Raw genomic sequence first — 18204 nt, forward strand, 5'->3', positions numbered from 1 at the left:
TATGATATTGACTAAATCTTTTACGGTTGCTTATAAATTATATTTTTTTTATTTTTTTAAGGTTTATATGAAATAAATTGCTGGTGCATAATATTTATACATTATAATTTAATCGTTAAGAACTATCTCGTAAATGTGCAAAGATTTAATTCTATTTATTTATTAACATTAAGCAAAAACAAAAGATAATAATGAAATCAAAGTGATTTATAAGTGGCAATCAAGTTCAACCACCAATCAAATCAATACAAAAAGTTTAAAATTGACAAAAAAAAAAAGAAGAAAATATGTGGGTTCTTCATGCATAGCTAAACATATATGGAAGTTCAATTACCTATTAAGATAGGCTGTCCCTTTGCTTATGTGTAAAGACTAAACATGTGACCATGATTACAGAGAAACCCAAACATCAAACACACACAGTAAACAAAAATTCTTGCAAAAAGCTAAGATGATTATTACCCCCAATTGTACTTTGAACTTATTCTTCAGACAAGGGTACTTTAACTTGTTTTTTCTTTCATAGATTCTTTGAAACATGATAGGAACTCATTAACAAGAAACCCCCACATTGTATATAAGTAGGGTTTTCTTTTCTTTTTCCTTTTTTTTTTGTTGTGATTTTTGGACCCCATCCATGCATCCAAATCACTAAACTAATTTTGTTATCTCTTTGCCTAGTAACAATCATACCCTATTCCCAAAATTACGGAATAATTTTACTCTAATTAAGTATCATATAATGTATAATCGTATGTGAATAAGATGATTGACATGGGTGTTATCTCATAAAGTCCTATAACTTATAGTTTATACTAATTTTAATTCGAAAAAACAAAACATAAGTTATTATTAAGGATTTAATTAGTTTAATTTCCATCTTCTAATTCATAAATCAAAACTAGATGAATGTAATTCAAGGGAATGGACCTGCTTGGAGGGACCTGAGAAGAGAAAATGAGCAGGTAATTAGATTAGGCCCAAAGAGATAGAAACCAAAGCAAAAGCATGATCCTGAAAAGGACGACCACCTTATCTTTTATGCCTCTTCAAACTTTTTTTCTTTTTTCCATTGAAGATGGGTAGGAAACCAGATATATTCTATAACCCATTTCTCTACTTTATATAATTTATATCCCCTTGGATTTTTTTGGATATCTTTTGTTTCCATACCAGAAAACAAGAATGATTTGTTTACTATTATGAGCTCTTGGAATGTAGAAAAAAGGAGAAATATGAAACATAGGATTGCAAGAAATTAAGGATAGGCTATTCTTTGTTTCACAAAATACTCTTTTGCTAATCTTTGTGTTACAATTTTTGTTTTAAAAAAAATGTTGAAATATAAGAACCATTAGTCTCCTTGATTTTATGGTCAAAAATTCTCAAATTGCCATTACAAATGACAACGGGTAAGATATTTGTTAATTTTGAAATATCCAAACTCGAACTCGATTAAAATTTAATTATTTATATTAATTCGAATCTGATTATAAATCAACACTTAACATTTGAACCCGATTATTAATGAAAATAAATTTATAATCAATTTTTGTATATATTATTAATGAAAATGAAATTAATAAATAGAATTAACTCATAAAATTTAAATTAAAGCTTAATATCATATTTAGAAAAATTAATAAATTTTAAAAAGTATTAAATTAATTATAAATAATTTATAATTAGAAAACATAATAAATAAAAATAAAATTTAATATTAAACATTATTATTTATAATTAAATTGAATAATAAATATTTTATAATTATTACCCGAATATGTGACTAATAATAATTTTACTATTTAAATTGTATAATATAAATTATCTATTCTTAATTCCATAGAGAAAGCTTTCACTTGTTAATGCAAAGCGCGCGCTTTGTAGCCACATCATCTTTTCCCTCCAAAGGGCTGCAACCAACGTTCAAGAATATTTAAACACAAGGTTCGGATCCGAACCTAAAGGTTTGTGGGCCCCAAAGCAGCATTGCCGGCATGTCTTGGTTAAGGGCATAAGGCTGCCGGCCCAATCTAAAGCCTCGAAACAAGTGGGCTCCATTGGCCCACATAAAAGAAAGCAAAGACATACTCAAATCATCAAAGCAAAAGTTTTGACAATCATTTTTTTTTCTTTTTTGCAATAGAATTTTAAAGAGAGAAAAAAAAAAAGACAAAAAAGGATATTTTTATTTGGAATAAGCTTTGGAAATTCAAAGATTCCAGACTTGGGCTATGTTTGCACATGAAAACAGTAGGGATTCTTTTAATTAATTTCCTAAAAGAAAAAAAAGCATCATTTTAGAAATAAAAAGGGGGAAAAAAGTGATTAACATTGATAGGTAAAGAAAATGACTAGAGAAATAATTATTAAATTGATCGTTAATCGATGAAATATATTTCGAATCATATTGAGATCGTAAAGTGTCGAATATTTGTCTATCGGAGTTTTATAGTATTAGGGATTTTTATTTTATTTTGTTATGATTTGGTTTTGGAATAGTTTGTTGTTTTTACTTGTAAATTTTCAAACTTTTCTTTCCTTTTTATAACCTAATAAAAATATCCTTCTTGAATCTATATTGATTTTTAAAGAGAGGTATATGCCTTAAAAAAGGAGCTTTCCCAATGCCCTTTTTCCTCTTTGTGGATAAATAAAAAGAAGAAAAAAAAGAAAATGAAATATGTAGATAACAATGACCAATCACAATCAAGAACCATGCTGATCAATCATGCCTTAGCAAATGTCATTTGTTTATAAGATTATCAATAATATATATTAACCAAATTCAAGCCCTTGATATCCCTTTCTTTTTCCTATGTCTCTTTTTGTTTTTTTTTTTAAATAAAATAAATATTTTATTTTTAAAAAAAATTAAAGAAAAGAGAATTCAAACATTACTTTTAAAAAAATTATACATCAGTTAATAAGTCAAATGTTCAAATATAAATAAATATTTTAACTTTGATATATTTTATATTAAAATTTAAAATATTTTTAATTAATTCCCTAAATCATGGAACAAGCGAAGATAGCTATTTAATTTCTTATTTTTCCCGTAACAAAGTTGGTACATGAATCACATCTAGAGGCATGTCTGGCACCATTGTAACAGAAGTTCAAGAACACACGGCATCAACCCCATGCTTTCTGCCCAAGATTCTAGAGGCATCCTTTCCAAATTAAGCATATGTCTCTCCTGTCTCTAAAGCTGCTGTACTTTCTTTCTCTGAACTTTAATGGAAAATATGGATGTCTGAAATCTTGATGGGTTACAAGCCTTTTTGCATAACTGCAAATGACATAGCAACACCTATAACCCTACAATTATTTGATCCTTGGATTAGGACAAGTCTCCAACTAACATCATGTCATGTGCATATTCATGTTGTATTGGTCACCCTTTAGTTAGCTGTAGGATTTTGAAGAAAAAATAAAAATTGCCTACATTTTTCTCATAGGATTAAAATTAAGAAGATCGAGCATTACTCAATAGGATTCCATTTCAAAGGCCGAGTATTATTTTCCATGGACGGTGAGCATTGTTTATTAGGATTCAATTTCAAAGTTTGAAATTGATATCAAATCGAGAATTTGATTATAATGTTTAAGATATCAAATATGTAATCGATCTTTTATTATATTTAAAATTCATAGAAATTTTGGACATCGATTTCATACCATCAAGTGATCATGAATTCTCTTGCATGAAATGAGCTTCGAATGGTCAATATAGATATAGAATATCTAATTGAAAAAAGTTTAGATGGATTTTGGAAAAGTTCAAAGGCCTTATTTTTAAGTGAAGTTAGGTGGTGGATGATGAGGACTTCTAAAAGGGACTCTTTTTCCACATGTGGCTTGCTACCAGTTACCAAAGACCTTTGCCAAATTAAGGCCTAATTGGGAACAAGGTCCTCTCTTTTGGCTCTTTGTTGGTCTCTTCAAAGTCTTTGTGAAAAGAAAACTCATCAACAAGAACCTAAAGTTCAGGGTTTGGTTGGGATAAGAAGAGAAGAAAGTCAATTGCACTAGGGTCCAATCTCATCCCTTTCTCATCTGATACATATGTATCGTGGTTTCTCAATGGAAAAACTTCAAGGTTTTATCTCAATCTAAAAAAGTGACTATATTCCAGGGAAGAAAAAGATTAAAAATAATCATTACACTCTATATGTTGGCTGTTTTATTGGTTATTACTGTCAATGCAATGATTGTTAGGTGTATCCAACTACGAAATATTATCGGTTATGAGATTTATTTTCACAATTTTATTATTTAAAAAAAGATCAAAATTACAAGGGTTGAAGAGATTTTCTTAGACTTACATAGATTAAAAATTGATGGGAGGAGGTAGATTATGCTTAAATCATGATGTTCAATTATCACCAATGTTTTCCAAGTCTCATCATCTTTGGTTCATCTTTTGTATACAGCCCATGTGTCTTAAGTAACCCAAAAACAGTCCTTGACATAGACTGTTCATCAATTTTGCAGGAAAAAGGGAAAAAGATTATTCAATTGATAATTTATTTATTGAATTTTTTCCACATTAGAATCTAAAATGTACATGGATAAGCAAATTCATTCAGCAGTATGCAGGCAATGGCCGCAACATTTGTAAGCTGGTTTAATCAAGTCTTCCAAGTCAAAAGGGGAGAGCTCCAAGAAATCCTTTTTTTTCCTTCTGTCAAATCATTTTGTCCAACCCAACCTTTTAGCATTACACTGAACCTGTTTGAAGGAAACATAAAGTTAAGCAGACAATGTTGTTTCTTTTAGGGCAAAAGAGTTTATTTTATGAAGTTTGGTAATCACTGGGCATTGTCGACCCCCCCTTCCTCTCCTCATTCTCATCAGTTCCCTCACATTATCATGAAAACTATAATGGTCCCTAAACTTTGGGTATGAAGTTAGGCTGAGAGGGCTAGGAATATGGATGTCATTAACACTCCCAAGTCACTGAATTGGACAACTCAACTGTCCAGCCAACTAAAGATGCATGAATTTTATAATCTCGGTGCATTTGTATGAATCTAAGTGTATATTTTAAACTAGAAAACATGGAGAGAGAGAGAGAGAGAGTCCTGATGTATCAGAGGCTACGAGAATAAACTGGATATGGGGCAGGTTTCAGCTGGTTATTAGCTAGATTATTTTAGTTTTGAGGTAATCATATGCTACAAGCCTAAAACTCATCACTTGGGTTTAGTTCAGAAGCTTATTTTAATTGTAAGTTGGAGGACAGGTTGTCTGAATTCTTATAAATCAACTCCTCTTTGCAAAGAATCAGCTTTTACCTAAAACTATTGATTTCAGAAGTGGATAGAAAACTATGAAAACGAACCAATGAAAGGCTTACAAATACACTAACTTGTTTATTGTGCTTTGCACAGAGAGGAAAATGGTGGCTGAATTGTTGGAATTAATCATTGATCATCCTACTTTGGTGACTCTTCCTTGCACACTTTTGACTATATATTGTAGCCAAAGTTGCAGAAGGAGCTTCAGTCACACCCTCTTGAGAGACTTTTTAACAATACTAAAGAAGTTTGGTTGATTGTCCCTTGAGTAGCTTGTCCTACCCTTGTAACTTGTATGTAACTTCACGAAAAATTTTTTTGAGAAACAATGCATTTGGGAAGAAAATTATGAGGTGACTGCTAGTTCGTAAATTTTAAATGGGTTAAATATTATATAAATTGATATAATAATATAGTTAAAGTGAATTTGATTCATTTACGACACGAAAATATGTTATCTTAAATATATCAACATATTTAAGATATAAAATACATAATATTTAATCTAAATCTATTTAATTTCATATTTTTTTATCATATTAACCAATATTGTCCAAAATTTTTTGGTCTAGTTTAAACTTTTAATATTTGTACACTAACTTGCACTTGGCAAGAAAATTTGAGGTGAGGAAAACACATCAATATTTCAGCAGAAACCAGCCTAATTCAACCATACCCCACGAATTTTAGAGGACTTTGTTACCATCACAATCCTGGGAAGGGCTGGATTTGAAGCTTGAACCAGACTTAAAAGGCATCATATAATCATCCCCAAGGCTCATAGGGAGGGCTTTTAACAATCTCAGCCCATTGGAAAATAATAGTTTTCTGCTCTGTACTGGGTCTGGGTGCTGGTGCCCATGAAGAAACATCAGGGTGGACTGAGCCACATGGTCATGGACACTGGTAAGTGGTACTGGTACTGTTGTTAGCAAATTAATGGACAATATTCTAACTGAGGAAAGTGATGAGTGACTCACACGGCCATTGTCAGGCAGCATATTCTTTACCAAAGCCAACCTTTGAATAACATTTTTGTCATAGCATAGTAGCCGTTTCCAGCCCCCAAATCCTTCCATTTAGAATAATTGACATCAATTACCAGGCAATCTTTTGCAAATAGAGACAAATCCTTTGGGTGATTTTAAGCATTTGGGCAGATAAAATCTTAACATTTTTAGCAGAAAAAATGGGCCATTTTTCAGAATCTAGAAATATATTCACATGAAACAGGAAGGAGAATGATTGCTTTCCCAAGGTAAAGCCTTTTCTTGGTTGACAATGACAGATGCTTATTGGATTAAGAGACACATACAACTGTTACAAATCAAAAGGTCAAATGAAAAAGGATATTAATTAAATTAATTATTGATTTTTCCATTAAACAAACTGAATCTGAACTATTATTTTCAACAGAATTATACAAGTTTAAAAGTGTTAAAAATAAGATTTGTGAATTTTCAATTGCAAACTTTTTAAAACATATTTTTAAAAATAATTTTATGTATATTTTAAAAAAATATACATTAAGTAGAATGATAGAATTGACTATGCAAAAAGAGCCCTATTTAGGAACTTATCTCATTCTTTTCTTGCAAAAGTCATCTACCCACTTTTTCTTTCTTGCTTTTACATTTTTTTATTATAAAAAATAAAAGCTTTTAGTTGTCAGTAATCCTAAGATTAAATAGTATTGGGTGAAAACTACTGAAAAAGGGATAAATAGAAAAAAAAAAAAAAAGAAGAAGTTTGTGGATAAATTTATGAATATCAAATGATTAGAAATATCATTACCCCTCCCAAAAAAGGAAAAGTCTCCTAACACCAAGATACGTTATATATACAAGATAATCACAATGGTGGGACCCCATAAACAGCTTCACATGGTGTGGTTAAACAAATGAACATATATAAAAAAAAAAAATGGAAAATCTCTGTCACCACTAACACGTGTATTATCCACTAACCAATTCCTTGTCTAAATTCTTTCTTGCTTGGCCAACCAAATATGGAAAAATCTGTGTCCTATTCCTCCTTTTGTTTTTTTCACAAATATATATATACACACATACACATATGTATCACTAATTTTATATTAATAAATAAAATATATATATATATTATTTTATTTTAAATAAAAGTATGAATTCGTAACAGCTTAACAAACATATCTAAAAAGGGGAAAATCTCTGTCACCGCTAACACATGTATTTCCCACTAAGTAACTCCTTGTCTCAATTCTTTGTTGCATGGCCAATCAAATATGGAAAACTCTATTATATTATTCTTTTTGTTTTTGCATATATATATATATATATATATATATATCATGAATATCATAATAATAAAAAATAAAATATATTTTGAGCTTGTAAACTAGGATTTTTCTTCATTTAGTAAATATGTATTTTGATTTGAAAGTATATTATAAATTTTCTATCGTAATATATTAGTAGTAAATTTTAGGATAAAATACCATCAACACTCTAAGTTTTGATCATAATTCTATATGGGTTTATTAATATTAAAAATAGATAATCTGTCTCAAAAAAATATCTTTCACTTGACACATAAGTTTAGCTATTTGTCAATCATTAATTTGATGATGTGATAATTTTTTTGGATAAATTTACTCTTAATTAAATTTAAAATTACTATTATATAATTTATAAATTTTTACTTTAATTTTTTTATTCAAAAAAATTTATCTATTGACCGGTCATCTCTTGATCGGATCTAACCAAGAAATGCCAGATCCAACCAGATGACCGATGCTCTCCTCTGGTGCTCCCTTAAAGAGCTGATCTGTAAAAGAGTTGAGTAACGCTCCCCAAAGAAGCATTGATCTAGTGTTCTCCAAGGAAGCACTATTGAATCTAGCAGTTTCAACACCAATTGACTTGAAAAAAGAGAAAATATATTTTAAACATTTTATAATTAAATATTAATACTATTTACATATTTAGAGTGAGATGTCTATTTTGAAAATTAATAGACTTATATAAAATTATAATTAAAACTTGAAGAAGTCAAAGTGTTTTACCCTAAATTTTATGTTAAAGCATTTATCTTGTTATTTTTCTTCTTTTCTTTTATCTTATTGTAAAAATTACTTGATAACAATAGTTTTATAAAAGTAAAGATAGTGTACTCCCTTTCTTTTTTTTTGTTTACAATTAAAGTACAATTAAACAATTTAAGCTCAATAAAAAAAAATAAAAATATACCAAATTTATTAATTTTAACATACATATTAACTATTTCCTTGGGAGATCGAATTATTCCGTGGCAACATCACTTCTCGCGGTCACGTGCTAATTCCGCGGAGCACCAATTACAAACAATAAAGTTCGCATGCACCAAATCGAGCGGCGGGCGGTGCTGACACGTCCCACCGATCTACTTTTGTAATCCAACGAACGAGTCGTATTATTACCGTACACGTGTCCCTCGTCTATAGTCAGTCCACCGCATCCTATCATTTTTCGGTCAACGGGGTGGGCTTATCGTTTTGCCGAGTAAAAGCGTATTCTGGTAATTACACACTGTGTTTCCATTCCATTGGTGGATTCGGAGCAAGCTTAGAGAGGTCAAATCCTTTTACTAAACTACTAAAGTATTATAATGCTTTTTATAGTAAAAACTAATATTATCCTTTTTCGTTTCTTATCTATTTTTGTATTTGTCCTAATTTTTTATATTTAGATTAGACCCACAATTTGTGTAATTATGTCATAAATGGGTTAATCAAATTATATTATATAAATTGATACGATAATATAATTAATTCAATCAATAAAATATGTCCTTCGTAAATTAATATGTTTGAAAAAAAACACAATAATCTTAAACTATGATCTATGGGTTTAGGTGAAACCACATAGGATGCCCAAGCAATTAATGTTTAGTTAAATTATTCTTATAATTTTCGTTTGATATATAAAAGTCAAAAAGTATGAGAAATATTTTCCTTTTGTAACATCGAAACCGAAATTAATTTTGTATTTCTTTTATGTTTTTTATTTGATATATTTGAATTATATTAGACTTAGAAAATTTATGAGACTCTAAATTTTTTATGAGATTAATGCTATTCAATTGATTAAATAATAAGTAGCTTTTACTAAAGATATATTATTTAAAATAAAATTAATTCAATGGTAATTTTTTTAATATTTATTTGGATTTTTTTCTTTAAGAATAATGATTACTTATTCTCATTTGACAATGACCTCAACATAGTTGAATTATTGCTATACATAAATGGAAACAAAGTTTTCCATTTTGAGAAATATTTCTGTACTTTGGTCAGCTAAAAAACTATTATATTTCAACAAAATTTTGAAATAAAGTAGCAATTAAAGCTCCTACGTAAGTGTTTTACATGGATTAACAAATTAAAAAGTAGTATAATTTACTTAGGCTTCGTTTGGGTACAACCACATAAGAGGCCTAAAGCAACTCGATCCTTGTAATCCTTGCACCGCACTTGAGGTGGCTGACAAACATATCCTTAAAAAAGGATAAAAAAGGAGAAAAAAGAAAATAAATTGGCTTTACTGTATTGGGGTGACCATCGCATGTGCGTACGGCGCAAACGTACTGAATCTAAGCCCAAGTCAAAATTTACAGTTAAACTGCTCCACAGAGATCAAGGGTATTTCCGTACTTTTGTACTAAACTCAGCAAATGAGGTAGCGAAGTTGCGTAGGCCATAATTATTTTATCAACGTTCACATTTCCATTTAATTTTAATAACTAAAAATAATAATTAAGCACGCAAAAAACAAGAATTACTCTGTTAATATATATAAACAACAAAAGAAAACCCAACAGCCGAAACGATTTTCAGACATTGCAAAAAAAAAAAAAGGAAACACTTTTTTGATCTTTGTTTTTTCAGCTCTGTCTTCCTCTTCCCAGGTAATAATTTTCTCTCTCTTTCTCTCTTGTTTCATTTTTATGGATATTTTTGGGTTTGATTTTAAAGACAGGGTGGGGGGAGGAGGAGGGAGGGGAATTTATATATTTAATGGATGGTTTTGATTTTTGGATGGATTTTCTTTGATTCTACGCTGGAGGAATCCTGATTAGAATGGTAACAAATCCTGTCCTTTTTAATTCTCTGAAGGGAAAAAATTTAAACTGTAAGAAAAAGTTAACGGGTAGTTTTTTTTTTTCCTTTTTTTGGGTGAAATTTGATAAATTTTGTTAATGGAAAGTTTAGTATGTTTGATTTTGTGATCTGGGTTTTCTTTGTTTTCTTATGTTTTGTATGGTAGTACAGATCGGTGATGGTAAATACAAGGTAGAAATGGTCGGTTTTTTTTTTTTAATTTTTGCCTTTAAAGGATTTGTATTTAATTTGCCTACCCCGTATGAGTAAAGCTTTAGGAAGAAAGAAAAGAGCTCTAGAATATTTTGAATTAATTTTGATTTGATAATGGTTTTTTTTCTGCATCAGAGAGGATTTATATTTATTTGGTCAAATAAGGATTAATAGTTGGGTGTTTCTTTTTGTTTTCGGGTGCAAGGACAGATGGTAAGGGGAGGGAAGGTTGGTTGTAGAACCGATTATAAGAAAAAGGTTAGATCGAGATATGAGGGTTCGGATGATTCAGATGAAGATTATGTAGTTTCGGAGGAGGGAAATGAAGAATCTGAGGATGCTGCGGAGGATTATTGTTCTTCCTTAGATGAACGTGCATCGGAAGAGAGTTTTGGGAGTTTTGTCAATGAGGAGGATGAGGAGGAGGAAGAGAAAGAAGTGAGAAAGGCTGTTAGGTCAAAAGCTAAACCGATGTCGTCAGCAAAGGAGAGGAAGGTTGTGGATAGAAAATCACGAAAGCGGAAAAGTGTTTCAGATGAAGAAGAGGAAGATGAGGATTATGAGGAGGAGGAAGAGGACGAAGATGATGATGAGGAATTCACTCTGGATGACGAAGATTGTTTGGATGAGGAAGAGGAATTGACTATGAAAAAGAAGAAAAACAATATAAAAGTTAGTAAGCAAGGTTTGCGGAAAAGGGGTCCTTCTAAACATAGGAAAAAGAGGAAGAAGTCTGGAGTTTCTAAGAAGCCTTTGAGAAAAGCAGGAAGGAAGAAACGTGTGTTGAAAAGGAAAACGAGGGTTGAAGAAGATGAAGATGATGATGATTATTGTGATTTTACAGACAACGCACCAATTATGAGAAAAAAGAGCAGAACAAATGCAGGACGGAGAAAGAAGTCATATGTTGTACCATCAGATTCAGATTTTGTGTCGTCTGGATCATCTGATTATGAGTATACCATCTCAGAGGAAGAGAGAGAGCAAGTGAGAGAAGCCAGCGAATTGTGTGGAAGTTTAAAAACTAGTTTGAGGAGTTCATCATGCTCAAAGAGAATTCTGGAGTTTGAGGATTTAGGCCAGTGTAAGAAACCTCCAGGAAGAAAGGGAAAGGAGAAGATAGAGGAGACAAAGGCTGAAGTATTAAAGCAGGTTTGTGGCATTTGTCTGTCAGAGGAAGATAAGCGAAGATTGAGGGGCACACTGAACTGTTGCAGTCATTATTTTTGTTTCACCTGCATTATGGAGTGGTCAAAAGTGGAATCTCGTTGCCCATTGTGCAAGCAAAGGTTTGAAACAATCAGTAAGCCTGCAAGATCAACAGCTGGAGTTGATTTGAGAGATGTGGTGATCGAAGTGCCCAAGCGTGATCAGGTATCTTACATTTCTCCTCATTATATTTTGTGTTAGAGTTTTCAACTTACTTGCTTTGTTTCATATTTCTGATTTTAAATGGGAATGTTTGTTGTATGCAGGTCTACCAACCATCTGAGGAAGAACTCAGAAGCTATCTTGATCCATATGAGAATGTGATTTGTTCAGAATGCCACCAAGGTGGGGATGATGGACTCATGTTATTGTGTGATCTTTGTGATTCATCAGCACACACCTATTGCGTTGGTCTCGGGCGGGAAGTACCTGAAGGTAATTGGTACTGTGACGGTTGCAGACCTGTTGCTCTTGGGTCCTCTAGTTCCCAAGTTCAAGACTCTTTGCCTGATCAAAGGACAATAAACAATTTATACAATAGATTGTCACCCATCGTAAATGTAGGAGAAAGTTTAGACCCCATTGTAGTGCCTTCACCGCGTACTCCATTACCTCCAGGTTTTGTGGGTCTTCCATCTCCTAGATTTCCTGTTGCAGATATTTCAGCTGTTTCTCCAGTATCTGGTGCTGGAGCTCCTACTCTGACGGGAAGGCGGTGGTTACATCGCCAGATTCAAAATCTACGTTCAATCAATAGGATGAATCTTATGGCTGGTAGAACTGATGGGATATCAACTACCAATATGGGCATTGATTTTGTAAACTCTCAAATCGATCAGGGTAGGGAAACAACAGTTCAACAAGCTAGGACACAAGAGATGGAAACTCTGCATCAAAGGGTCATTGAGGAGAGGTTACAGGATGACCCCTCTTCTTCACTACAAAGTAGGGACTTCTTTTCCTCAAGGTTGAGCCATTTGAGAAGGCAAGCAGTGCAGGATTCAACTACCACAACCTTCAATACATCTGTCAATTTAACGTTATGGCCTGAACTTGCGGGTATCAGTTCAAATGAGCAACTTCGCCAGTGCAGCAATGGATCGAACATTGTGCCTGATGGTTGTGGTTTGCCTTTTTCTGTTAGAGATGAGGATAATTTTTCGATGGCCAAGGAACAATTGCAAGCAATGGTTAGAAGCCATTTGAAAGCCTTGTCCAAAGATATTGATTTAGGTAAGTGAAGCCCTATCTTTAATCAACTTTATGCAGTAATTATTTTCACGTTTAGACTTTGTAGTCTGTAGTTTCCATGTTTCTAAACAGCACACCCTTTTTGTCAACTCTGTCTTTCAGTTTGGTTTTTTTAATCACATCATTGTTTGTGAATGATTTTTAGTAGGGATTAATTGAGTTCTGTCTTTTGTGTTATTGGAAAATTATCAAACTGTTTTGTCTATATATGCAGACAATGGTACTTTCAAGGACATAGCAACAAGTTCCATGCACACCTTATTAGCTGCTTGTGGGCTTGAACATAGGAGGAGCGAGGCTCACATTGTGCCTCCATTAAATTGTACACACATTGAAAGAGTGGCAGCTGGGCAGATGAGCTTAATGAAAGGTTGTTGCTTAACTTGTTTCGATTCTTTTGTAAAAGATGTAGTGAAGAGGATCATGGATACAAGATCCCGGCAGTGGTTAAGTTTAGGTCTTTAGATCTTCGATGTAGTGAATGTATCCTTTCTGCATCCTTTTCTTTTTTTTTGGTTAGGAGTTAGTAACAAATTTTTTTGAAAATCATTTTTTAAGTTGATTTATACAGACAATCCACTGACATTGAGCGCAAAAGTGCTCTATTCTCATTTGATCACCATAATAGATTGTTTAGACTGGCCAAAGTCAGAATTTTCTAGTACTGATTGTATTTCTTGCTTAAGTTCTTCTTCCTTCCCACATCCCGTTGTTCTTTCCTTTCTTTCCCCATCCTTGTCGCTTCCTCTGATGAAAAAAAGGTGAATGTCTTGTCCTTTTGATTTTGCATATAGTTTGTGCTCCAAATTAAGGCAGTGATGCTACAGCTTCAATAAGTGCATAAAGACTTCTGTCCAAAGGCACAGGAAGAGTACAACTTTGATGGAAACTCATGCCACTCTTTATGCCTTTGATATATTAAAATTATTGTGGGCAAACAGTAAAGTTTGTATTTGATATACCATCAGAATTCGTGTCAGTGTCACTCTATTGGGGAACAGCAAAAAGGGGAAATGGGTAAGAATCTATAGCATAGTAATGACAAAAACATGTTTCTCCACCAATCTGGTTGCTGCAAGGTAAAAGATCCGCTTTTCTGTTGCTTTACTTATGTTTTGTCATTGGTTTGTTAGAAATTGGGTTTCCCGTTGGAAAAGGGCAAACACAACAGTTGTTTCAGTTAGAACTTAGGCTTTAGATTGTGTGAAAAGTGATTGTCGGAGCGAGCTTTATTGTTAATCAGACAGTTCTCTTAATGTTCTGTTACTTATGCAGCTTTTCTCATTTTTGAAATATTTTCGCTGCAGTACATCTTCTATATGCTTTTAAATCAACAAGAATTCCCTGATGATCAAGCTGCAACAGCTCTCAACACTCTCATTAATATTTAAGGCCAAGATCAATAATTCGTCGATGCAAAACTTAAACAAACTCAGCTCTTTATGCGGGAAAGTTCTGCCCCTTTATGTCTCACAATGTTGCAAAATCAAAGTAAGAAGGGGTAGTATCTATAGCACAGGGTAATGACAAAGAACATGTTTTGTTTGGTGTGGGTATTAGAAATTGAAGTTCTCCAATGAAATGGGCAACAGACGGTTGTTCCTGTTAGAAGCTCCCTTGCTTGAAAGCTCCACTCTTGCTAATTAACCAAAATTTATTTTATCTTTCTGATACTTTAAATTAACTTAACGAGCAGGCTGCAAGAGCTCATAACAAAGAGAATCATGCCCATTCATGTTAGAGGTCACTTTCATCAACGTTTTGTTCTCAATCAAGAAGAATGAAAATTGAAAGAAACATGCAACCTCCTGTGGATGACACGAGTATACGAGTTCAGTCCTTTTCCTATGTTGTTGGAGGTATAAGAACTTGAAAACAACACCATTCTTGGAAATAAATTATTTTTCTTCTATTTAATATTATCATGACCCGAAATTAAAAGATGAAATATAATCTGATCAGGCCTAGCAACTAAAAGTCCACATGAAACATAGATTACACTCATTCCTACACCTTATTCAACATTTTGCTTAATACATCAACGTATTCACTACAAACGGCATAACAAACCATAGATTGCAGGGGCTCTTTGCCGTGAACCCAATGTCCATGAGGGATTGGGGTTCACAATTGCAGCAACCAATTGTAAGGACAGAATGCACCTCATAAAACGTCGTCAAGAATTGTGGACAACAGCAGCCCTTGAACAAAGTCACATCTTTTCGCCTTCTCTTCCTGATCCTTTACAGAAAGGGGAGATGACTGGACATGTCTGCTATCAAAACCAAATATCAGAATAACAAACCTGAAGAAACGCCTAAAAATCACAGTATATGGTTCAAAGATACTGCAGCAGAACTGTAGAATGGCATGAAATGCCATGTAGAAGTTCATTGCCAAAAGAAAAGTTCAATACCAATCATCATCAGTTTCTTTTGAATAAGGTTGCAGAACTGAATGCCCAGTGATAACTATCTAAATATATAACAAAAAACTGAGACACCCCACAAAGCACCTCATTCCCTTAACCAAAGATCATGCACAGACATGTTGTCCATCACTACAGGTATAGGGCCCAAGTCATTAGTCTGGACCAGCAGCATAGACATCACTGTGCTTAGTTTTGCTTAACCAAAATATGAGTTTTGGGGATGAATCCCAAAAAACATGACATGGTCCTGAACATCCTGTTTTGGTTCTTGAATGGCATAATGAATTGAGGATTTGCATTTTTATATGATGTCATATAAAATAGTCATTGCATGTTAATTAGCATAGACATATATTTAACTAGTCCCAACTTCTCAAAGAAAGGCTTGAAAGATGACTTCTCATTGAGAAACAGAAAGGAAAAACAGAATCACATTTGAATGCCCTTTTCACTTAGCCTGAACTTTTTGAAATGTCCATAGCAAACAAGAAGGCTATGACAAAATATATTAAATTATCTAAGGTTTCAAGTGAATAACCAGATAAAAGATCATGTTCATCAAAATAACTGCCACAAGCAACCCGGGGACACAGAGGAATAATCAGATTTTAAACACACAATAACTTGCCTTTCTGACTTATTAGCGTCTGAACTTTTCTTAGTTGTGCTTGTTTCGCTAGATAAGTGAGGCTGAACACTAACAAAATCATCAACCATGGGCAAAATAAATGATGACAACAACGGATCAGGTGCTGAATTCGATGACGACACTATACAAGAGGAACCCCCAAAGAGGGACTGTAGATTTCCTTCTCGCAGCTCTTTCCTCAGAAGAGAAAGTGTTGAATGAGAACCACCTTTACGTGATTTCCTTCTGTGCTGCATGTAACCATTCGTTAAGGAAATGAAGATATGTAAGCCAAGTCTTTAGAATGATGAAACTGTCATACAAGGAAGCCCCACAAAGAAAGCTAGCAATGCTACTACTACACTAGAGAAGGAAAGGGGTACAGGGAGTCATCTTGCATACTGACTTATATGTTTTTAAATTGGTCCAGGAATCAAGAGAAGTGCCGGAGATTATAAACTTGGCAGGGAGAAAGAAAACCAACAATCAAATTCTACATATTTAGCAGATTATAATAATGATTTTCAAGGTAAATGGCACATGACAAGCAAGGCCTTATTCTATACAGTTTAAAGAAGAAATCCAAAGACAGTTCATCACAAATTATAACTCAATAGACAAGGATATCTTGAATATATTTCCATGTTGTAAGGTTATATGTGCTACCATATCAACTCCCACCCTCATTGCACAGACCGGACATACCTGCAAATAAAAGGACCATCACAAGCAGAGTTTAAATTCAAAAAACTCCTTTCCTCATTAGAATTAAAGGGTCTCACAAATCATGTGGCAAAACAATCTATAAACAAAAACTATAGAACTCCTTTTCTCCACATTTACATACAACAGATCAACCTACAATTTATCAAGTCAGACTAGTATGAATACCAAACATGTAAGCAAAATCAGCACTAGAGCTAATGGTTCCAGTTAGCTTGAACTAGAGCTCATAGTCCAAAATTAGTTCATCCAAACTTATAATCTCATAACAAACATCAATATTTCATCTATCATAAGATTTTATTTAACTAAAACAACAGCTAAATACTAACTTTGGAAGTAAAAGCTTAAACATTTTCAATTCCTTTTAACCGACTGATCAGAATTCAAAGCTTAACTCAGTTAACTAAGCTATGCTACTTCAAACAATTCTTGATTACTATTACTAATCAAACAAAGAGAACAATCCAAAATACCCATCTTGCTTTCAACACATAAAAAGGAAAAAAAAGGCAACAGAGAAATAAATGAAAAAAGAGCAATACCCCATTTTTAGCCTCTACAGGATGCTCATCATCAATATGACAGCACAAGCCGACGATATCAAAATACTCTGAACAAAAAGGGCATGGAAATTCCTCTCTTATATCACCTTCTCCATCTATTTCTTCAAACCCCATGAACATATCTGCATTTTCGACCCATTTCCAAACATTAAATCAAATTTTATATAAAAAAAATCTTCCCAAAAATCTAATCTTTTTTTAATCAATAAAGTCAAGTTACTTGCTTTCCCTTCATTCTCCACCACACAAACAACCCCCAAAGCTAAAAAGGTTAAAAATGATGGGATTTTAAAGCTTACCAGATCGTGATTGAAGAGCTGATTGATATCTCTTAGAAGCTGAAGAAAGACGAGCACTCCATGAATCAGCATCCATTTCTAAATCACCCTGTTTTAATCAATTTTCAACCCAAAAAATTAATAATTTTTAGGGGTCAAAACTCGAATCCTTTTGAGCTCTGATCTTGGATTTGTGAAGTAAATTAATTTTTTAAAAAAACCCAAGAAATTACAAAAGGAAAGAGGATGCTAGCTAGGTCTTTGGGGTTTGATGAGAGAGTGAGAAGAAAGAGAGAGAAGAGAGCTGGTTCTCTTTCTTTTTTTTTTTTCGTTCCTCTTTGGAGGTGAAATTTCGTGGAAAAAGGAAATTTTTTTTATCAAGTCTCAACCTTTTATATTATTCTTAATTTCTTTATCCTTTATTTTTGTCCAATAATTTACATTTTTTATTATATATTCTTCTTTCTTTATTTATATATTTTTAAT

At 32.7% G+C, this 18204-nt stretch overlaps 2 protein-coding genes across 2 annotated transcripts; one reads left to right on the top strand and one right to left on the bottom strand.

The window, feature by feature from the left end:
• LOC18600538 lies at positions 10108 to 13756 on the top strand. The gene is made up of 4 exons (XM_007031025.2): positions 10108 to 10226; positions 10843 to 12006; positions 12108 to 13074; positions 13307 to 13756. Exons 2-4 carry the CDS (start codon positions 10843 to 10845, stop codon positions 13555 to 13557), a joined length of 2382 nt encoding a protein of 793 aa, XP_007031087.2. The 5' UTR covers positions 10108 to 10226; the 3' UTR covers positions 13558 to 13756.
• On the bottom strand, positions 14962 to 18088 carry LOC18600539 (protein DEHYDRATION-INDUCED 19 homolog 3). Its single transcript, XM_007031027.2, has 5 exons — positions 17740 to 18088; positions 17420 to 17562; positions 16779 to 16856; positions 16152 to 16408; positions 14962 to 15364 (listed from the first exon to the last, which is right to left on the bottom strand). The coding sequence occupies exons 1-5, from the start codon at positions 17813 to 17815 to the stop codon at positions 15256 to 15258; spliced, it is 663 nt and encodes a 220-aa protein (XP_007031089.2). The 5' UTR covers positions 17816 to 18088; the 3' UTR covers positions 14962 to 15255.

The sequence above is a fragment of the Theobroma cacao genome, chromosome 5 (assembly GCF_000208745.1).
Source record: "Theobroma cacao cultivar B97-61/B2 chromosome 5, Criollo_cocoa_genome_V2, whole genome shotgun sequence".
NCBI lineage: Eukaryota > Viridiplantae > Streptophyta > Magnoliopsida > Malvales > Malvaceae > Theobroma > Theobroma cacao.